The sequence below is a fragment of the Lemur catta genome, chromosome 3, assembly GCF_020740605.2.
Source record: "Lemur catta isolate mLemCat1 chromosome 3, mLemCat1.pri, whole genome shotgun sequence".
Taxonomy (NCBI): Eukaryota; Metazoa; Chordata; class Mammalia; order Primates; family Lemuridae; genus Lemur; species Lemur catta.
The window spans coordinates 36,014,365-36,038,906 of NC_059130.1; the positions used below are offsets into that span (position 1 = coordinate 36,014,365).

General features: G+C 36.5%; 1 protein-coding gene across 4 annotated transcripts in view; it reads right to left on the bottom strand.

Moving 5' to 3' along the window:
• CEP350 (centrosomal protein 350) overlaps positions 1-24,542 on the bottom strand; it is a 167,309-nt gene that overhangs the window by 134,009 nt on the left and 8,758 nt on the right. For 3 of the 4 annotated variants that reach the window (XR_006734080.1, XM_045547232.1, XM_045547234.1), the window contains exons 2-5: positions 6,549-6,637; positions 5,334-5,377; positions 2,857-2,971; positions 1,774-1,933 (exon numbers count right to left, since the gene is read on the bottom strand). Coding sequence is in view for 3 of the 4 variants with exons in the window: in XM_045547232.1 (XP_045403188.1) it covers positions 1,774-1,933; positions 2,857-2,908 (212 nt within the window). In the remaining variant the exon portion in view is untranslated. Of the gene's footprint in view, positions 1-1,773; positions 1,934-2,856; positions 2,972-5,333; positions 5,378-6,548; positions 6,743-24,542 lie in introns of those variants that run through there. The other variant, XM_045547233.1, reaches the window with a different exon arrangement.

The window sequence follows — 24,542 nt, forward strand, 5'->3', positions numbered from 1 at the left end:
GACCTAAGACCAGTTTGGCAAGTTAAATCACTGTGTTGTGGACTTTCAGTTAGTAGGCAGGATTCACACTATTTGCAAGCAGAAAGCCTCTTCTCCCTCTCTTTTTCTTTTTTTTTCTTTTCCCCTGTCTTTTGGTTCTTCCTCTGGATGTGTGGTTTCTGTCTCTTTCCGCAGGAAAGACACTGGCTAGGCGGAGGAGGCAGTGCCCTCACTCACTCAGTGCCCCAGCTGCTGCAGCTCCCACGGGCAAAGGTCTACCCTGTCCCAGTGTTCCCAAGGTCCGGGCTCCACACTCTTGCATCTGGGGAAGCACTCAGTGTTCACACCTGGGAAGGGGACCTGGAGAGGGTCTATGGATCAGGGGATGGAGCCTCCTGGTACCCTATGGCTCTGCAGCAGTTAGACCTTGGCCCGCACAATTGCTGCTGCCCACCCGCAGATCACTGGCACTGGGGGGCAATTTTCAGGGTCCGATAGGAATCAGAGCTGGGGGGTCTGGAGCACTCAGGAGTATACAGTAGCTCCTGGGCTGTCCTCGGAGCTCCACGTCTCCCGCGGTGATTCTGCACCAATTTCAGTCAGATCCCTGACCGAGTGGATGTGGGGGTCAGTGGGGAGATCAAGCCGCTTTGCTGTGGGGCTGAACCCGCCTCACTCGTCGGTGAGGCAGGTACGGCCGTCCCGCACTCCGCTGTCTGTTTTCAGTCCCGCACTCTCCAAATTATCTCGCCTCTGTTTTTTCTTGTTCTCTGTGTCCCACGGTGATTCTCCGTGGGTTCACCCCACTGTTCCTGTGGAGGAGCAATCCTCTAGCGTTGTGGCAGGTCGAGATCCATGCCTTCCTTTCCGGGAGCACAAATCCAGGAGGTCACCTCCACTCCGCCATCTTGCCCCCTTCCACATGCATTCTTACCCAAATTTTTAGATGCCTACTGAATATTTTCACTTAGATATTTCAAACTGTATCAAATGTAACATTTTAAAAATTGAACTGAACTCATAATCCATCTCCTTCACCCAAATTCTTTATCTCAAATTTAAGAGTACAAACATATACCTAGAACTACCAAGTACCATTGTGAAATTCTTTGATTTATTAACTAACACTGTAAAACACAAAAAATGCTTACAAATGAAACAAAGAAATAGGTCCAGTAATTATTACTTGTTACTATTTGTCATACTAAGAGCATGAACACATTTAAATCATTAGTAAAGTGTCCCTCAAATACAAAATCCTGTAATTTTATCAGTTGAATAGTCTAAACTATGTTAACAAAATCCAACGCACTTTATATTATCTGTACTATGAAAATTCATTCATCAATCTTGAACGTCTAAGTTGTTGAAACAACAACAAAACAAAACAATAAACTAACTCACTTTCTAATAAGAAAGAAATTAAAATAAGAAGAAAAGAAAGCTAGATAAAGTTCATTATGTAGAATGTATGATCTGAGATATTAAGAAGAAAAAAAAGCCACACTTCCAGAGACTGAATAATTTGCTTTCTAGGAAACAGATTTATCATAATAATGGTAGCCTAAGGCAAATACTACTACTTCTTCACCCCAAATATTTATCTATAAGAGTATACTGTAGTTGATATTACATGTGAAAGATTTTAACATTATCTTTTATGGAAAATGCAAAGGTAATAATACTAGAGTATTCTAATAGCCAAAGTGCTACAAAAAACTCAAAAAATAAATTATAATCTTACTGTAAATGTTACAGACTAACCCTATTTGATAATTTTTTCTCAATACTAACCTGTAAGAAACCAAAGGTTCACGAAATTCTACACGATTATTTTTCTTCACATTACTTTCCAGGGTAGTAGCTCTAAGAGGACTACGAGATTTCTCTTTTCGTGATTTAGAGGATTTGGAGGTTGGAGCATTAATCCAAGAATCATCCATGTATCTACCATCTGAAGGAAAAGGAAATCTTTGAGAACATATGATATCAAATACAACCATCTCTGAATTTGACTAGTATGTAAGAAAATAATTTAGGTATCTGTTATTTCTGCCATCTCTAGTTGGGTATTATATAAGTGGATGGAAAATATTCAGGTTAAATTATTAAAGTAACCCAATCAATAGAGTAAGACTATATTCTGAGCAAACAATGTAAAATAAAATTCTACATACAAAATTCCTTTTTTTCAATAGCTCTCACTCACTTAAAAGAGAAGTATCAGATACAATCCATCAAACTCACAGATAAAAAAAAAAAAGAAAAGAAAAGAAAATCATAGTTTAGGTAGAGTTCTGACCTGCAGGTTTTAGCCCACCAATTAAGAAACCACAGACTGAAATACATGAAAGGTAATCAAAGAAATATCTGCACTGTCTCAACTTGTGATATATCTGTATGAATGATATTCCATTTATGATTTTAAACACTAGTAAGAAAATATACATCAACAAAATTTCATTTTCAAAGTGATATAATATACCTGTGAATCAAAAAAGAAAAAAATCAGGCCGGGCACAGTGGCTCACTCCTGTAATCCTAGCACTCTGGGAGGCCGAGGCAGGAGGATCGCTTGAGATCAGGAGTTTGAGACCAGCCTGAGCAAGAGCAAGACCCCATCTCCACTAAAAAAATAAAAAAAATTAGCCAGGCATGGTGGCGCATGCCTATAGTCCCAGCTGCTGGTGAGGCTGAGGCAGGAGGATTGCTTGAGCCCAGGAGTTTAAGGTTGCTGTGAGCTAGGCTGACGCCACGGCACTCTAGCCTGAGTGACAGAGTGAGATCCTGTCTCACAAAAAAAAAAAAAAGGAAACAAAACTAACATCAAAAATTTATATTTAACATTTATATCTTTGGAAGTAACTTCATACATACCTTTCCTACTTATTTTTCGGGTAGCACTTGCAGAAGATTTCTTGGCATCCATGATGGAATCAAACACAGCTATACTTGTAGGGGCTACTTCTAACTTGTTTTCAGTGTGTCTCAGCTAAAGTTTAAACACCAATACAACACATAAGTTAGTTCTGTAAATAATCCAGCTACTGTCAATTTATATGGTTATTTAAAATTATATTATCCAATACCTTTCTTCAAAGTAGAAAAAACTGAGCAATGCTTTCTTATAATACTAGTTTTTCATCATTTATTACTTAAGCTGTAATAACACCTGGCAAAATGCTGCCCAAATTTAGACAAGAAAATCAGTAAGATTCTGAAGAATATCAAAGAGTTTCTATTTGTCATTGAATTATTTTAATTGTTGAGTTTTTTTAAAGCAGTAAATTATCTGAGATTATACATGGCATATCATTATGCAATATAGCCTATACATTTCACATGCAAAAATAAGAAAAGAATGATTTATCTAGGCTAAAATTCAGGACTACAGGTAAGTAAACAGCCACAACTTTTTAAAGTTTAACATCTATAAAATAAGTTTCAAAACAAGGAGAAACTGCACAAGATAGAATTCAGGTTTCATATACATTTTGCAATACAGGCCAATTTTTGGTATAACCACCAATGTTCTCAATTATTTTAAAAAGCACTTTTTTCTTTTTTTTGGAGACAGAGTCTTGCTCTGTCCCCCAGGCTAGAGTGCAGTGGCGTCAGCCTAGCTCACAGCAACCTCAAACTCCTGGACTCAAGAGATCCTCCTGCCTCAGCCTCCTGAGTAGCTGGCACTTACAGGCGCATGCCACCACGCCCAGCTAATTTTTGATATTTTTAGTAGAAACAGGGTCTCGTTCTTGCTCAGAGCTGGTCTCAAACTCCTGAGCTCAAGAGATCTTCCCGCTTTGGCCTCCCAGAGTGCTAGGATTACAGGCATGAGCCACCACACCTGGCCTAAAAAGCATTTTCTACTGAATAGAGTATTACATGTTTATACAGGAAAAAACTTAGAAAATAAAAAATATGTAAAAATTAAAATTAAAATCACCAAAATTTCATCACACAGAGATGAACGCTTTGTATAAAACTTTGATTTATCTTCTTTCAATTTTTGTAGTGGAATGTATTAAAAAAATTAGAATAATCCTTTATTTATCAATAGTTCTATATCAGATTTCCCCCCTACTTATGAGCCCCTTATCATACTTAAAAATTCTTCAAAAACATCCAATAGTTTTGAAAAACAACTATTATTAACAGTTCATCACTAAATTAAACTGGGGGATAAAAACTATTCATTATTATAGATGTATAATGCTCATGTAGAAGAGAGAGGATATATATTGCTATAAGGATAGAGCCAAAATTTGACCCTGCAATGGTACCAAGTCTAGGGTGTAATATTTTTTCCAGATTCATTTTAAAACCGGTTCTAAATATTAAAGGACAGAAAAACTAGAAAAATACTTAGGCCGGGTGCGGTGGCTCACGCCTGTAATCCTAGCACTCTGGGAAGCCGAGGCGGGAGTATCGTTTGAGCTCAGGAGTTCGAGACCAGCCTGAGCAAGAGTGAGACCCCATCTCTACCAAAAAATAGAAAGAAATTAGCTGGACAACTAAAAATATATAGAAAAAATTAGCTGGGCATGGTGGCGCATGCCTGTAGTCCCAGCTACTTGGGAGGCTGAGGCAGGAGGATCGCTTGAGCTCAGGAGTTTGAGGTTGCTGTGAGCTAGGCTGACGCCACGGCACTCTAGCCAGGGTGACAGAGCAGGACTCTGCCTCAAAAAAAAAAAAAAAAATACTTAGACAGTAAAGAAAAAGGTGATTCAAATTCAGGTGGTTAGAAAACAAAAAAGGATATGTTAAAAGAGAGAGAGAGCAAATGAAAATGAAAAGGGTCTCCCTTTGAAGGACCAAATTTGGATTCCTAAACTCCAGACAAGATTGGGCAAAACACAAATGGGAACTGGTTACCCATAGGCATTATTCTTCAGCAGGGTGAGAAAACAGCCTGTTATTGTCCAAAAAAAGAAGAGGCAACTCACAGTCTATTCAAGGACAAGTTGGTTCCTTTCATTTCCTCCCTGACAATGAGCCTTCTACATAAACACAGCCCCACCTTCCCTAACTCATTCTCTATTTTAAATTTTCATTTCAACATACCAAATGAACAAATTTATTAAAGGTAAATAAAGAACACAAATTATTTTAAGATTTTATATGCCACAGTGTTAGTGCTCCTGATACCTAAAGTAGTGTCATGTTTATTCCTTTACTATTTAATAGTTGTTATTTATGGTCACTTTGTAATATACAGTATATAATGTCTTACCAAAATGTTAACTTTATTTTCTCATCCAAAAAACATCACAGAAATAATTTTAATCTATTCAATCACAACAGGAAATCAATTTTAAACCAGAAATAAATAAATGGAAGCTAAAACTACTTACAGCAGCCTTGGTCTGAGAAAGTGCATCCCACGATGTGGTTATATCTGCTGGGAAAAACTGATATTTACTGAATCATAATCTCTGAATTAGATCTCAGAATCTGAATTTTAACAAGCTCCCAAATGTACACAAAACTTTGAGAACTGCTTTATTAGGCAGAACCATTCCTCAGCAAGTGCTTTATTATACTTAGCCAAAATATGCTTTTTCTCCCTAACTACCATCCTATACAGCCAAGCTTCCCAACATATGGATTAAAGTTGAATAGACACTGATACTACTAGTCCTTAGGACAGCTGGATTGACATTCCCACCCATACCTGTATCAGACATCTCCAAAAATAAGCAGTATCCTCAGTTTACCTCAATGAGCAGAGGAAATACAAAATTTTATATTATATTTCACAATACGACGTGAAAAAGATTAGAAAACTACTCTAAACTTCAATCTACTAGTAGAAACAAAGGTAACATCTATCTAGTCTTTCAGATGACAGCCCTTCAAATAGTTGAAGGCCACATATTAACAGTAAGTTATCCTTCTCCGGTATATTTTAATTGCCTCCAAACACTCATCAGGTGACTTGATTTCCAGATTTCTCAAAAACCCAACAATCTTCCTCCAAATGTATTCCAGTTTGTCAATCTCTCTCAAAAAATAGCATGCCTTAAAGTTACCCCTAATGTGTTATTAAAAAGAATTCAATAAGACTATTTCTTTCATTACCTATACATTATAGGTCTATAACTGTATTAGGAACTATATTATACCATTTATTGATATTAAGCCAGAAATTCTGAAAAATTTTACATATACTAGTTTATTTAAAAAAGGATGCTTCCTTTACAAAATAGTTTACCATAGGATACCTTTGAAAGAGAGGTACCTTGTTTATTTAAAACAAAATTGAATTTTAAAATGTATCCACTTTTTATAAATCAAAGCACATGTATAATTTTGACTTACTGATTAGCCCAGAATTTAATATACATGATCCTAAACAAAAGATTAAGTTCAGTTTACAAAAAGAAAATCAAAGCCAAGCACAGCAGCATGCACCTGTAGACCCAGCTACTAGAGAGGCTGAAAAAGGAGGATCACTTGAGCCCAGGAGTTCAAGGCTATAGTGTGCTATGAGCACACCTGCGAATAGCCACTACACTCCAGCCTAGGCAACGTAGCAAGGGCCCGTCTCAAAAAGAAAAAAATCATACCTCAAACAGTATCCTTGCTTTCAGAGTTCCTTGGAGTTGGTAAAGGCACCACCTCTTTCGATTTGCTGCTCCTCACCCTGCCAATTTACCTGCAATCACATCATCAGTATTCACTGACTATCAATATTGTAAGGTTAGTAAAGAAAATGCCCCGACTTATCTTGCCCTTCAGGAAAGTCAAAAAAGACTGTGTCATCTCTAAAAGGTATTTTTATATCCTCTTAAGAGTTTCTGATAAGCCAACAATTTTATTTTTCCTTGGAGAAATAAACCATTAAAAATTATATAATAACCACCTCACACCCATTAGTATGGCTACTATCAAAAAAAAACCCAGAAAATAACAAATGCTGGTGAAGATATGCAACAGTGGAACCTTTGTGCACTGCTGGTGGAAATGTATAATAGTACAGTTGCTGTGGAAAACAGTATCGCAGTTCCTCAAAAAATTAAAAATAGAACTACCACATCTAGCAAATCTACATCTGGGTATATACCCAAAAGAAATGAAAATAGAGTTTCAAGGAGATATTTGTACATGTATTCCATGTTCAAAGCAGCATTATTCACAACAGCTAATGTGGAAGCAGCCCAAGTGTCCATCAACAGATGAATGGATAACCAAAATGTCATATATACATAATAGAATATTATTTAGCCTTAAAAGGAAGGAAATTCTGACATATGCTACAACATAGAATAACCTTGAGGACATTATGCTAAGAGAAATAAGCCAGTCACAAAAAGACAAATACTATATGATTCCATTTACATAAAATATTAATACTTATAGTAGTCAAAATCATAGAGACAGAAAGTAGAATGGTGGTTGCCAGGGGCTGATGGGGAGAGGGAATGAGGAGTTATTGTTTAATGGGTATAGAGTTCTGGAGATGGATGGTGGTGATGGTTACATAACAATATGAATGTACTTAATACCACTGAACTAACTGTACACTTGAAAATAATTGAGGTGGCAAATTTTATGTTATGTGTATTTTACCACAACAAAAAGGCAAAAAATATCATGACTCAAAAAAAAGATCATGACCTGCTTATGCTTAGATAACCTGGCAATAAAAGTCATTGTTTTCCTGTGAATATAGAGGAATCATTATGTTATAAAAGTCACATAACACAGGAAGTATGGAAAATAACAGGTAGAAAAACTCAGCCCTACTCAGAAACTCCTAACTAGTAAGATATTTTGCATATTCCCTTGTAATTTTATTACTGTAATTTCAATTTTGTGTTCTACTTAACTGCTGGACATTTGTGGTGGTTTTAAAATATCTCCAAAAATTCTTTGATACTTTCTCGAAAAAGTAAAACTTAATTCTTCTCCACTGAGTATAGGTTGGACTTAGTGACTCACTTTTAACTAATATCGAATGATAGAAGTGACAATGTGTGACTTCCAATACCAGGTTATAAAAACGCATTCTCCTCTATCTCCAAGATCTAGCCACCATGTCATGAGAACAATTGAGCAGCCCTATAAGGAGGTCCATGCTACAGAAAACTGAGTCTCCTGCTTATAGCTATATGAGTGAGCCCTCCTAGCAGATCTCTAGGCCAACTCAAGCTCAGATGACAAGTTCTACCCTGACATTCTGCTACAACCTCATGAGAGACCTTAAGCCAAAATCATCCAGATAAACAGCTCCCAAATTCCCGACCTACAGATGAGATAACATGTCATTTTAAATTGCTTAAATTGGGTTGGAGGTGGGAGATTATGAGTTACAAAGCAATAGATAGCCAATACAATATTATGTCTCACTTTCTCTATTACAAATAAACATTTGTGTATATGAATTTTTGCTTATTTGGATTACTAATCTAGAACAGGATCTGCAAAGCATGTTAAAACTTGACTAAAGAATGTGAAGAACATTTAGAGATTCAATGTCAAACTGTTTTCCGATTTACAATAATGTAAGAGCCCACCAGTTTCATTAATACCTTTTAAAACATTATCTATTCTTTTGCTGATTTAACAGGAAGAAAATGGTTGTTTTAATTTGAATTTGCTAGATGTCATCAGGGTTAAATATTCTGTTGTAAATTTTAATCTTAGTTCCTCATTTGTGAATTATTTTTTCTTATCCTTTGCCCACTTACCTACTAGGATCTTAATGTTTTTCTTACCAATTTGATGAACTCTTTACCTTATAAATATATTAAACCTTTGTCATATTTGATAAAAATTATTTTATCCAATTAGTCGTCTACAGAGGCAGTACAGTATGTTGAGTATCAAAGACCCCAATTTAAATTTCAGAAAAGGAAAAGCTTACTTACAAGGTCCAAATACATAAAACTAAAAGGTATGATTAATTTTTAAGGGAGTTAATTTCACCTAAAAGTAAATAATCCTGATTTGTAACTTTCCTAGAAAATATTTCAAAAATGTTCTGAAAATAGAATTTTTCATAGATTATAGAATATGGCTCCAAGAAACTTAATAAACTAGGTTTTTGAAAATAGGGATGGCAGAAAAACTAAAATCAACAAATATGCCAATAGTTTAAAATTTTTTCAAACATAAATCTTTAATCAGAGCTGCCAATACAATTTTTAAAATTAACTCATTTTACTTTCCTTCTGATAAAGATATTTTTGGTCTAGCCAACTGAAAAAATAACTAAACAAACGTGTTATTCTATATTACTAAGTAATCTGTCAATTATTTGACAAGTTTTCTTTGGGTAGACATCTCTTTGCTTTAAAACTAAAATAAATGCTAAAATATATAGTAACTATCAATTTTCCAAAGGTCAGGAGAAATAGATTAAATTATCAAAAACTGTATTATGTATCCATAATTTCTATGTCTAGGGGCTAATACTAATAAGGCTGAGACAGTGTAGGTAGATGAGTAAACATGAACGAAAATCTATATTTCAAAATAAATACCCTATGAACAGTCAATCCTCTTCAAATACAAATGACTAAGTACTAGGAGTATGACATTTATGTAAAATTTCATACTATAAGTAAATTATAGTATATTCACCATTAACAATGAGAATGAACTAATTACAACTACATGCAACAAAACAGTTGAATATCACAAACATGTTAAAAATGCCAGAAACAAGAGTACATGCCATATAATTCCATTATATAAAGTATAAAATAGGCAAAATTAATCTATGGTGCTAGGAGTGAAGATAATCATTACCCTTGGAATGGCTAGAGAGGTAACTAGAAATGGAGCAAGGAAGGGTTTCTGAGGTACTGCTAATATTGTTTATTGACTTGGGTGCTGATTTCAAGGGTGTGTTCAGTTCACGAGACTTTACCAAGCTGTACACTTACGTGATTTTGCAATGCATATTACACTTCAATTAAAAGTTATTTTCAGATAATATGAAAGAATTAAATCCTAGTTTAGATTTATAATTATAGTTTTAATTCAGTTCTATAGTATGTCTATTCTCATGAAGCCCTTCAATTTTTCAATAATCCATCTTTCAAAATCTCTGGTTATCCCAGGCCCCATAGGTGAATATTTTTAATAGAATGTAGAATGTATTTAAGTAGGTCTGTTCTTTATATAAGAATATATAACATATATAAAATTTCACCATTTTGTAAAATTGAAAAAAATCATTGAGGAAAAAGTACAATAAAAAAATCTCTTCAATCGCTCGAGGTCAGGAGTTCGAGATCAGCCTGAGCAAGAGCGAGACCCCATCTCTACTAAAAATAGAATGAAATTATCTGGCCAACTAAAATTATATATATAGAAAAAATTAGCTGGGCATGGTGGCGCATGCCTGTAGTCCCAGCTACTCGGGAGGCTGAGGCAGTAGGATCGCTTGAGCCCAGGAGTTTGAGGTTGCTGTGAGCTAGGCTGACGCCACGGCACTCTAGCCCCAGCCACAGAGTGAGACTCTCTCTCTCAAAAAAAAAAAAAAAACTCTTCATAAAAAGAAGGTAATCTAATCTATCAAAAGTTTTATTATCTCTGAAGTATAAATCTCAATATTATAGAAGGCATCTTCTCCAACCACTTTAAAGTGTTTACCAAGTCAAACAGACATATTCAAGAACACTTCTTGGGGAATAATGAAACCACCTTCCCAAGGAAATATTTCACAGATATCATGAAAACAACTTTAGTCTCTAGCTGTATAAGAAATTTGGAATTAATTTATTGAACACTTGTACATTCGTTTTTGCCTATTTAGTCTGTCATGAATTAAGAGAGATGGACAAAAATCTACCACAACTACCGACTCTCTGTCCACTTCATATTTCTAAAAGTTAACTTTTAAATAACTTGACATTATCACTTGATACATAAAGGTTCATGGTTATATTGTCAATGTGGATTTAATATTTCATCAATAAAAAATGACCATCTTTTCCCCCAAAGAAATGTATTTTAGTATTTATATCTATTTTGTATACTACCAAAAAAAAGCAAGCATTGTTTTATTGCATCTGCCCTATCCTTTTAATTCTAAGCTTTCTGGATCATTTTATTTTAAATGTCTCTGGCATATAGAATACAGAACTTTTTTAACCCAATGTAATAATTTTTATCTCTTAAAGTTGAGAATGAGGAAAGTAAACTTGCATATCAAGAGCCTATAATATTTTTTGAGTACCCACGTGTGCAAAGCATTGTGTATTATAAAAAACAAATAAGAAATGACCCTGATCTCTATAACCTCACAATCTAGTACAAGTATTCTTAACCTAGGTATCCAAGAATGAGAGTCAAGGAATTTATAAACTCCATGAAATTGTACGCAAAATTGTGTCTGTGTCATCCATGCACATTTTTCTGGAGATAAATGTAATGATGTTCATCACATACTGAAAGGGATCCAGTGATATATGAGACATAATATAACTGACAAATACAATAATCATGCACCATAGAACACCAGGACCATGTTGCTGTTTCAACAATAAATCACATATACGATGGTGGTCCCTTAAGATTACAATGCAGCTGAAAAATTCCTATCACCTAGTATTTACTACACTATACTTTTTATCATTATTTTAGAGTATACTCCTTATACTCAGAAAAATTTTTGAAGTTAACTGTAAACCAGTCTGAGGTAGATCCTTCAGGAGGTATTCCAGAAGAAGGCATTGTTATTGTTACGATAACAGATGACATGGCCGAGCGCGGTAGTTCACGCCTGTAATCCTAGCACTCTGGGAGGCCGAAGCAGGTGGATCGTTTGAACTCAGGAGTTCGAGACCAGCCTGAGCAAGAGCGAGACCCCGTCTCTACTAAAAAAAATAGAAAGAAATTACATGGACAACTAAAAATATATATAGAAAAATTAGCCGGGCATGGTGGCACATGCCTGTAGTCCCAGCTACTCAGGAGGCTGAGGCAGGAGGATCGATTGAGCCCAGGAGTTTGAGGTTGCTGTGAGCTTGGCTCACACCACAGCACTCTAGCCCGGGTGACAGAGCAGGACTCTGTCTCAAAAAAAAGAGAGAGAGAGATGACAGCTGCATGCATGTTATTGTTTCTGAAGACCTTCCAGAGGGACAAAATGTGGAGGTGGAAGACAATGATATTGATGACCTTGACCCTGTGTAAGGCTAGGCTAATCCTCACCCAGACCAACTTCCAGTCCTGGAAGCTCCATTCATGGGTAAGTACCCTGTATAGTTATACCATTTTTTATCTTTTATACCCTATTTTTACTGCACCTTTTCCATTTTTAGATACACAAATACTTACCATTGTGCTACAATCACCTACAATATTCAGTACAGTAACATGGCACACAGGTTTGTAGCCCAAGAGCAACAGACTATGCCATCTAGGTTTGTGTAAGTATACTCTAAGATGCTCATGAAAAGATGAAATCACCTAAGGACACATTTCTCAGAACACATCTCTGTTGTTAAGTGATGCATTACTATATAAGCACTTCTAAGACATGACAAATAATCTAATTAACTTGACATTCTGAGAGTTATTTTATCAATTACATTTTCCATGGCATAATAGCTAAGAGCCACACTGTCAATGATTTTGACTTTTAGGAAAGGGTTAACAAATTTTCAATAGCCTGTTCGACTGCTTTATTTTCTGAGGCTTATTGTTTGTCATAGTCTAAATTTAGATGATCTTCAATCATCCACAAACAGACTTTCTTCTTAACTACAATTAAAATTTACTACTGTTAAGATACATCAAAAGGTATAAGAATTATTAATAATATGATAAACACCCACATACCGCCATCTCAGTTTAAGAAATAAACTGTCAATTTTGCTGCAGTGCCCTATGTATCTCTGCTCATACCTAGGTAATAACCTCTATCCTGAACTCAGCATTTATCATATACATCTTCCTTTCACGCTAACATTTTTCAAAAGTCAAAGATGGCTATCTTCCTATAGAGCACAAAACAACTGATCTCAAATTATGCCTTTAAAATGTTCCTAAAAAGGTTTGTTAAATGATACTGTGTATGAATGTATTACAGATGTCAATCACTGTATCTGCCTACCCACAGCCCTTTTTCTAAGGAACTACCTGCCCCCCGCAATCCACAAGACCCTGCCCTTCACCCCAGCTACAGCTGATCAGATAAGGAGTGAGGAACTGACTCAAAACCATCCTAACCTGTCCCTGGCAAAAGAGATCACAGAAGTTTGAAAATGAAACATTAAGCAACTGAGACAATGAGTTGTTAGGAGTTAAGCTGAAAAGTCATGATGAAAAGGCAAAAAGAAGATCAAAGAAAAACAAATGAGAAACCACGTGGCCCCTCAAAAAAGGAAAAAATGGTCTTATTCTTGACAATTTTCCAATTCCCGTAATACCAGTACCTCATTTTCTGCCTTTGCATTCTTTGAGGTCTCTCTGAAGTCTTACAACAAACCTCTTTATTTGAGTTACCTCAAAAGGAAAAAAAGATAAAAAGCCACAGGAAAAAGAGAATCCAATAAAAAAATATTCATTTCAAGCCTGTAAATCACAAACTTAGAGGAAAAATATTATTTACAAAAAATATATTTGAAATTCATTTCAAATATACTATAGAAAATGTGTTAAGAAATACATTATTTAAAGAGAGAGAGAATAGAAAATTCCAAAAAACTCAATGACAGTTCCTATCAGAGATACATGTAGAGTTTTCTCTGGTCACTAGAAAACATTATTGTTTTTTAATCCACTGATAAAAATTTGCCTTTATCTTAAGTCACTTACTTGTGAATAGTCCTTCAACTAAAAAATCCACATTTTCTAGGTGGAGAGTAATGGCTCACACCTATAATCCCAACACTCAGAGGCTGAGGTGGCAAGATCGCTTGAGGCTAAGAGTTTGAGACCAGTCTGGGCAACATAGCAAGACCCTATCTCCACAAAAAAACTTAAAAATTAGCAATGCTTGGTGGTGTACTCCTTTACTCCTAGCTACTTTTGCAGTGGGGGGGGGGGGGGGACGTGCTGAAACAGGACAATTGCTTGAGCCCAGGAGTGTGAGGTTATAGTGAGCTATGATCCTGCCATTGCATTCCAGCCTGGATGACAGAGCGAGACCCTATCTCAAAAAAAAAAAAAAAAAAGAGAGAGTCTATATTTTCTAACCCCAAAATCAGAGCATAGTCTTAAAAAGCTATTTTTTTCTGATTTACAGGTTTGTTTTTATGAAAGTCTTAGAAAAGTTTAAACATTAAAAAAATTGTATCTGTCTAGAAAATCTAGGAAATATAAATATACCTTTCTAGTAACACAATTTTCTAGTTAGTGGGTATTATAACACTAGTTCATTAACATTCGGGATTTTAAATCTTCGTCTTGAAACTCTCACTACTTTTGAGATTAGTAAAATATATATCTCCTGTTTTCCATACCTCTTGATTGCTTTTTTCTTAACTGATGGCTTCTCTACTTCTGCCCAGTTCATCAATGGTAACATTTCCAAGGCCTCTTCCTAGGCCTCTTCTTTTCTAGGTCCTTCTTCCCAGGCAATCTCACACACTTCCATGGTTTCAACTATTTCCTAAATCATATTTGTTTCTTAGATCTTTCTGTGGCTCTGGACCCAACTTTTCAGTTTATTAGATGGTCTGCCTCCAAGTATCATTGGCACCTCAAATTCATCAAGTTCAAAACCAAATAAATTCATTATCATCTATCTTTAAAACTATTCCTTTTCTTGTTTTCTATTTTAGTAGATGGGATTACCATATATCCAGCTCATCTTTCAAACTCCTACCTCCCCTTCATTCCATCAGATACTTGGTTACCAAGTCATTTCAACCTTTAAGATGTTTCGCTATTATGATATATAAAATATGTGCTGTTTTAAAAAAAGACATTTCTCTAATCTATTACTCTTCCCCTTGTCTCCGTTCAGAGCATCATCTTTAGGTTAAATTATAGTAAAAGCTTCAAAAATTATCCTGCTCTTAATCCATTCTTTATACTGCAACTAAAGTTATGTTTGTAAAACAGAATCTAGCAACTTTGCTCTTACAACTCTTCAATTACTATCACTTATAGGATAAAGTTCCCAACTCCATAGCATAATGACACATGGAACCCTTCACAACACTAATTTACAGTCTCACTCCTTGCTTTTTTTAGGGAAACTGTATAACAACTGTTTGTGTTAGATAATCATACCGAGATCACATTCTCTGAACATCCAGAAAATTTCATTACCTCCACAGTCTTTTCCTAAATTTTCTCTGGCAGGAATGCCCTTCAATGCCAAACTCTCCTATAAATCTTTCCCAGACTGTCCCTTAATAGAATTAGCACTTCATCTTTCCCATAGCACCCTGTTCATTTTTTATACTACTTATCATTTTATATTTATACACACATATATATAATTCATTCATTCAATGAACATTCATTGAGCACTTAATGTTCACAAACTATTAATAGTAGAGGAGACACACATAAATAGTATACAATATGATCAGTACTATAATAAAGTTACAAATAATATATGTATCAGTCTCCCCACAAGATTGTATGGTCCTTAAGGATTGTACCTTCTTACTTATCTTGATATCAAAAGAAGCCTTCAATGAACAGATGAATAAATGGCAGTGTTAGAAGCTGTTATGAGCTCAATTTAAACAGAAAAGAAGGGGCTGGGTGCAGTGACTCACACCTGTATTCCTGTCACTCTGGGAGGCCGAGGCAGGAGGATCGCTTGAGGTCAGGAGTTCCAGACCAGCCTGAGCAAGAGTGAGATCCCATCTCTACTAAAAATAGAAAAACTTAGCCAGGCAACTAAAAATAGAAACAAAAAAATTAGCTGGGCATGGTGGTGTGTACCTGTAGTCCCAGCTACCCTGGAGGCTGAGGCAGGAGGATCACTTGAGCCCAGGAGTTTGAGGTTGCCGTGAGCTAGGCTGACATCATGGCACTCACTCTAGCCTGGGCAACAGAATGAGACTCTGTCTCAAAATTAAAAAAAAAAAAAGAAAAGAAAAGAAAAGAAAAGAAGGGAATCAAAGGCAGGGCTGCCAGGGGAAGAAGGAATGGGGAAGGGAGTAGAGTAGGCCAATAGAAGTGGTAAACAACATGATCACAGAAGCAGAGGAGGTAGTTAAAAAACCAGGCTGCAAAGCAACTCATAAGAAAGAAAAAGGAACACAATTAACATACATCAGCAGGCCAGTAAACCAGAGGAAAAAAATGGAAAATGGAAAGACAAACAAAGGAATGGAATTCATATACTATTTTGCAGGTAGCCTGTAAGAATATATGGTAAATTAAACAAGGTACACACACAAAATTTGACCTTGCTGATGATAACAAGGCAAGAAAGGAGCTACAGATAGCCATACAATGAGCTAAATATATGATGTCATGGAAATGGGAATCATCTGATAAAAGCACATCATCATTAATGTGCAATGAATCAGAAGATTGGAGCAAAATATAATGCTATTGCTCCGGCTATCACCAAGTAAAAGCCTAATTATGATTAAGCTAAAAAAATAGTATAAGAAATACATATAAACTGTATTGGAGATTCATTTATTCACTCTCTAGACATTAACAAGGTAATGAGCAGTTAAACTAGAGAAAGTGAACACTGCCATCTGGATTCACTCAACAATAGAAACACTAGTTAGAAAGGGAAGACATTTCTCCCAGCTACCCACTCACAGCAAGGATTAATTACTAGGCCCATGGCCTCAACCTCACAAAAAATGTTAATGCTTCTTAGAAGGGAATGGTGTATCCCCAGCTAAGCAGATTCTTTGCAGGAATTACTATAATAGAAAGGTACCACTGCTAATTACCAGGCTACAACTTAGCAAACACATGTGTCTTGTTAAGAATTTTGAGTCTATCAGCAATCAAGTTCCCTGATTCTGGAAGTATGGTAATGTTGAGTGCCCATCCTTAACAGACCTGAACCCTACCTGATAGATAATGAAATAAAGTAACAAAGATTCTAAGATCCAAGAGTCTCCAATGGGCATGAAGAAGCCAGAATCCTAACATGGAAATTGAAATAACTGCAATTACAAATCCAGACACATTGTCATAGATCATATTTGATAAATTTAATCAGAAAGCTTAATGCATTCCTTCTCTTAAAACCCGTATCATACCATTCCTTCTCCTAAAATCCTATAGGTAATAGGGAGGTGGAAGTGGGGGAGAAGGATTTCTAATACATTTTTTTCCATATTATCATCCCTGGTTTTCTCATTCACTTGTACAATCTCACTTAAGAAAATTTGCTTTAAATTAAGGAAACATTTATATTCATTTCCTTAAAAAAAAAAAAAAACTGATATATTCCCTTCAAATATTAGTAGCTTATTTGCTCCCCTTCTTTTTCCTATTTACTTATTTCCTTCTATTTTTCCCCTCACTTATTTTGTTTTCCATATTAATCTCTTATCTGACTTCTACTCCTTCCTTCCTCACTTTAATTTCCCTATTTTTATATCTAATATTCAAATGTGTACCACACGTTTATGATTAACTCTGTTAAAAAATAAAAGTCTTGGCTTTCATTATTTTCTATTATTGAATCACTCTTCCACATCTAAAAAAGTATCTCTATGAATCCTAAAAAAGTTATCTCTATGTATGTTTACACAACATAATAAAATTTCTCTCAATACTCAAAAAGACCTTTACCACACTAAGTTCTGAATATATAAATACATATTGTTTGAAACATAGTATGCTTAGCTTCTTTTAAAAAATTAGAGCACATGCTGTGAACTGGTATTAAAGATAATGTGCAAATCAGTCTTAAGATGCTGGCATAACATGTCAAAATGCACCTTCAGTTATAAAGTTATCATATCTGCTTACTTTAATCCATGGCAAATGGGGACATATAGGAGACATCCTTTGTATTTAAATGTCTTTTAGCCGGGCATGGCAGTGTTGGTGCACACCTGTAATCCCAGTACTTTGGGAGGCTGAAGCAGGAGGATCACTTGAGCCCAGGAATTTAAGGCTGCAGTGAGCTTTGATCACACCACTGCACTCCACTCTGTCCCCCTCAAAAAAACAAAAAGTCTTTTAAATATAGTACTTTAAAATCATTACACCCCCCATTCTACCTCTGTAGCTAGTTTCTAAGCCTTTTTTTATAGAGATTACTCTCACCCAAATAGCCTATACATACATTTCCAATCATTCCCATTGCAAATGAGTTTTAGAGTAGCCACGCAATGCTACAGAGTTCTTGTCTCCTGGGCCTGCTTTCTCAAGCAGCTCTAGGACAATTACCTGGATAACAGGTTAAAAACAAAGATGGTCATCCCCAAGAGATTCTGAATCAGCAGGTCTGAGGAGAGGCCCCAAAACCTGTATGTTTTGAGGTCTACAGGGATCCCAATACACAGCCAGCTTTGAGAACTACAGCTCTAGAGATTATCTTCAATTTTATTCTTTGAAGCCTGAAACTTCCAAAAACACTGTTCATTTTATGAAGATGAGCATCAGTGGAGATAACTAATCTTATCCTTCCATCACCTGAGAACATTAGTCTTCCAAAGCTCCAGAACATCTGACAGCAACATTTCCTTTAAAACAGAAGACAAAATTACAGACCTGTAATACTTTGGGGGGGGGTGACCATGAAGACAATTAATAGTTAATAATCATAGGACCATTTTGCGTGTCCTTTTATATGGGCCAAGGACTGGATTGTTTTTATATATTATCTCTAATATCCATTACAACCAATGAGGCAAGTATCCTTATACCCACTTTACCAATGAAGAAACAGTCAGACTATGGAACTAGTCCAAGGTCATTCAGCTAATAAGTGACAGAACTGAAAATTAAATCCAGATCTCTCTCAAACCTGTGAAACATGTAACAGTCATTCCCATAACGTCTCTCATACTATTCAAACTCAGCCACCATCCATTAATATATAACACAATCCCCTATCCCCTCTCAAAATATCATAAGACACCTTGCTTTCCCACCTAGATCCTATCCTCTTTAGAAGCTCTATTTCATCAACTTCACTGCACTTTAACTTCTTTAGAGAATGTTCCTTTAACCTATATGCCTTAACTATTATCAAATTCATCTGGAAAATGAGAGTTCCTCACAAATATCTACAGATGAAGCTTTTTATTCTCCCCTCCCTCCTAAACAGAGCAGGTAAGTTGTTTTAGCAAACTCCTTGGTCCCCTCATGGCTGAATCAGACTGTTATCCTTCCAAAGTCATAAAAAACCTTTCCTCAATCTGACCCATGTGATCATTCAGTTAACAAATATTTGCTGAGTACCAAGTATGTAGCAGGAACCAATAGTACTAAGCAGTGGGGATACAGCAGTAAAAAGAACATGGTTCCCACCCTCAAGGAGTCTAAAGGTTGATATTTAACAAATATTACAAATGCGATGAAAACAAGGGAAAATGCATGTGCTATGAGCATATAGCAGAAAGAATTCATCTAATCTGGGAATTGGAGAGGAAAGCGTCAGTTGAAATAAGACCTAAAGGATGGATAAAGGAGTTAGTTAAGGTAAGCAAAGAAGCACTTTCCAGGGAGTATAAAGAATATGTGGATGGGTCCTTGGGCAAGAAAGAACATGACTATTTAATATTTCTTTTTAAGAAACCAAAAAGTCCCATGTGTCAGAGAAGAAAACTAGAGAGAGATGAAGCTAAAGAAGGGAGGGAACAAAATCATTCAGGATCTGTGACATGATCACATGGTTTTTAAAGGATCAAGTGTTGATCACTCCTCTCTTATACCCTTGCCATAGTTTTCAGAAACTATGCATTCAGAAATATAGCATCTATAGTATAGGTCATTAAATATGAAATGTCCGATTTCAAATCAAAAGTGTAGTTTATCTCAAACAAGCAGCAGTACAATTAATCAAAGTGTGTACTGAAACTATCAACCCAGCTTTGCCATCTTAATGGTACCTTGTTCATGCCAGCAGCAAAGAATCCTAGAAAGCGAGTGGTAATGAAATCACAAAAGGCATTTTCCACAGCTTGTTGAGAACTGAATATTTTTCCTGGCAAGAAGTGATCCAAAGCCTGGAAAAAGTGGTAATCAGTTGGTGCAAGGTCTGGTGAATATGGTGGATGACAGAGAGTTTCCAAGTCCAGCTTCTGCAGTTTGAGCAGTGTTGTTTGCACGACATGTGGTCGAGCCTTGTCTTGCAAGAGGATTGGCCTCTCTATTTACCAATCTTAGCTGCTTAATCACAAGCATCCTCATCATTTCGTCCAACTGGATGCAGCAGACATCTGCTGTCATCGACTGACCAGGTTTCACGAAGCTGTAGAAGATAATACCAGCACTGGACCACCAAACACACACCATTAGCTTTTTTTTGATGAATATTGGGTTTTGAACTGTGTGCACTTCATCTTTATCCAACCATTGTGCCGAATTCTTGCAATTGTCAAAAAGAATCCACTGTTCATTACACATAACAATACAATGTACAAATGGTTCGCCTTTATGTTGTAATAGCAAAGAAAGGCAAGCTTCAAGACGTTTTTTTTTCTGAAACTCGTTTAATTCATGCAGAACCCATCTATCGAACTTCTTTACCTTGCTGATTTATTTCAAATGGTCCAATATTGGAGTAGTAACATCGAACCTTGCGCTAATTCATGCGTAGGTTGAGATGGATTCACTTCCACTATAGCTTTCAGCTCATGATTATCCACTTTGGTCTCAGGTCGCCCACGTGACTCATGTTCAAGATTAAAATCACCAGAACAAAACTTCTCAAACCATCAACGTACTGTGCGTTCATTAGCCACATCCTTCCGAAACACTGCGTTGATATTTCTTATTTTTTTTTATTTCAGCATATTATGGGGGTACAAAAGTTAAGGTTACGTATTTTGCCCTCCCCCCGCCCCACCCCCTGAGTCAGAGCTTCAAGCGTGTCCATCCCCTAGATGGTGCACATCGTACTCTTCGTTGATATTTCAAGCTGCCTGCGCTGCATTGGTTCCATGATGGAACTCATTTGAAAATAACACCATTTTTGACTTATCCATGGTTTCACAAAAATTGCTCTAAAAATAATTTGAAAGATAATCACAAGCCAAAACGTGCACTTGAAAGACAGAGGATGGTACCTTCATGATAAACACACAAAAAGTGTCAAAGTGAAATGTCAGCGATATCAACTGTTAAACTTAGTACTTAACAAAATCAGACATTTCATAGTTAATAACCTAAATACTTTACTGCTGCAATCCCAACTCCTAGGCCATGGACCTGTACTGGTCCGTGGCCTGTTACAAATCAGGCTACACAGCAGGGGGTGAGCAAAGGGTGAGCATGAGAAGCTTCATCTGCATTTACAGCCATTCCCCATTGCTCACATCACTGCCTGAGCTCTGCCTCCCCCCACCAACCCCACAACTGTCTGTGGAAAAATTGTCTTCCATGAAACTGGTCCTTGGTGCCAAAAAGGTTAGAGACTGCTGCTTTACTACATTGTCTCCTTACTATACTACAAGCTTCTTAAAATTCTTAAAATTTATGAATACATTTATTCTTCATTTAAGTGACTCAAGAGTTTTACTCTAGTGTCCATTTTACAATGAGATTAACTAGCATCTTTTAGAGAAACAAATTGTTTCATGTAAAAGTCAAAGCATTACATGAACAAAAATGTTTGTTCACACTAAACTCAAATATCATGAGGAATAAAAAACACTATATTTGGGGCTGGGAGCAGTGGCTCATGCCTGTAATCTCAGCACTTTGGGAGGCCAAGGCAGGGGGATAGCGTGAAGCCCAGAATTCTAGACCAGCCTGGGCAAGATAGTGAGACCCTGTCTCTACAAAAAAATTATTTTAATTAGCCAGCAGTGGTGCATACCTGTAGCCCTAGTTACTCCAAAGGCTGAGGCAGGAGGATCACTTGAGCCCAGGAATTTGAACTATGATTGCACCACTGCACTCTAGCCTGGGGTGAGAGAGCGAGACCTTATCTCTAACTAAAAAAAAAAAAAGAAAGAAAGAAAAGAAACTATATTTGACATAGTCCTATTTACATCATGTAAAATATAAATAAAAGCTCAAAAGAGCCAGGCGTGGTGGCTCACTCCTGTAATCCTAGCACTCTGAGAGGCCAAGGGGGAAGGATTGCTTGAGCTCAGGAGTTCGAGACCAGCCTGAGCAAGAGTGAGACCCCATCTCTACTAAAAATAGAAAAATGAGCTGGGTGTCAGTGGTGTGGGCCTGTAGTCCCAGCTACTCAGGAGGCTGGGGCAGGATGATCACTTGAGTCCAGGAATTTGAGGTTGCAGTGAGCTATGATGATGCCACTGCACTCTATGTCTTAAAAAAACAAATAAATAAAATAGCAGAAGTACAAAGGCTCATACAAGAATAATGGTAGCCAAGAAATTAAAAAGAATTCTATTTACAGTACCATTTAACTTTCTCTCTTATCATGCAGGCTTAGCATTCATAAGTACAGAGAATGACAAAGGAACAAAACTAGTAACTTTTAGAGAAAGGGAGCCATAGGAACACTCCACTTATTTCTGGATCTCGCCACCCAAGTTCTCTCAAGAAATCTCACCATTAATTATATTTTCTCTCATGGGTACCTCCAACCTCCTCCTCTCCCTAGGATTCTTCCTGTCAGCATTTATGCTTAATCAAGTCTTACTTAAAAAAGAAACAAATAAACAAAAAAACTCCTGCAAACCAGCACCCTCCTCCTCTACTACTGCTTTTTCCTTCACAAATTTCTCAAAAAAGTTGAATACACTCAGTCTCCATTTCATTTGGAAATACTTTTCAATCACTCTTCAAGAAACTCCACTGTGGTTGCCACCCCCATTTCTCCACCACAACTGCTCCCATTAAAATCACCAAAGACCTTTTCCTCTCCAAATCTAATGGGTATTTTCAATCCTCAACCTACTTGACCTCTTGGCAGTATTCATCATAGTTGACTACTCTCTCAAAACACTCTTGTCCCTTGACTTTATATATGCTCTGATTTTCCTATTTTTCTAGTTCTCCTTCTCAGTCTCCTTTGCTAGCTAGTCCTTCTCTAACTAGCTTTTAAATCTTTAAGTTCAGGAGAGTTCAACCTTAGGCACTTATCCTTTTAACACTATTCACTCTCTCTGGTGACCTCACTCTTGCCCAAGGCTTCAAATACCATCTATTATGCCAAATGACTACCAAAACTCCAGTCAGATCTTCTTGATATCCCAACCCACATGTCAAACTGCTTATTCAGAAATCTCAAAGAAACATCAAATTCAACATCTCCAAAAGCCAACTATAATTATCCCTCAAAAACAAACGAGGCATTCCCTATCACAGTCATCCAGTTGCCTAAGCCAGAAACATCTACAAGAAGAGGTGACCTCAAGAAGAGAGTAACTATGTGACCTGCAAGGCTCTTTTCTACTCTGAATTTATAATCTATACCATCAGTTCTTAAAGTGAGATCCAGGGATCTTTGAGGGTTCCTCAGACTATCTTAGTCAAAACTATTTTCATAAGAGTATTAAGACATTACTTGTCTTTTTTACTCTCATTCTCTTATGAGTGTATAATGGAGTTTTCCAAAGGCCACATATCACAACAGACTCAATGCAGAAACAGATATGAGAATCCAGATGTCTTCTATTAAGACAGACATTAAAAGGATTTTTAAAATGTCAAACGATGCTACTCTTTTTTTTTTCGAGACAGAGTCTCACTCTGTTGCCTGGACTAGAGTGCTGTGGCATCAGCCTAGCTCACAGCAACCTCAAACTCCTGGGCTTAAGCGATCCTACTGCCTCAGCCTCCCGAGTAGCTGGGACTACAGGCATGCGCCACCATGCCCGGCTAATTTTTTCTATATTTTTAGTTGTCCAGCTAATTTCTTTCTATTTCTTTAGTAGAGACGGGGTCTCACTCTTGCTCAGGCTGGTCTCGAACTCCTGACCTCAAGTGATCTGCCCGCCTTGGCCTCCCAGAGTGCTAGGATTACAGGCATGAGCCACCGCGCCCGGCCTACAATGCTACTCTTATTTTAGAAAAGTTATTTTTCATTAAAAATATTAACATGTACTATATCTTTATTTTAAACAAATGTATAACTGCATTTAACATTTCAAATACAGTATACATCAATAGATATATCCCACATAAACAAAAGCTCTTTGAGTCCTCCATAACTCAACTGTATAAAGTAGTCTTGACACCAAAAAGTCTAAGAAACAATGACCTATCCCTGTAGTATATACACAAATAAGACATAATGACATTTTGTAATAGTCAATTCTCAAGTATCTTCTACCAGCAAATTTTCCTTATACATTTATTGGCAGTCTCTCATTCAGTCATATAGTCTCATTTTGCTCAATAATTATTGGGCCCCTACTATGTGCCAGGCACCAGGGATTAAAAAAAAAAAAATGAAAGAAATGACTTCATTCTGGCTCTTACACGGAATATTTTCTATATCTTTGCTACAAGTCAGTTCTCTCATCTCTATCAGATCCTATATAACAATCAACTCTGCCTAAAATGTT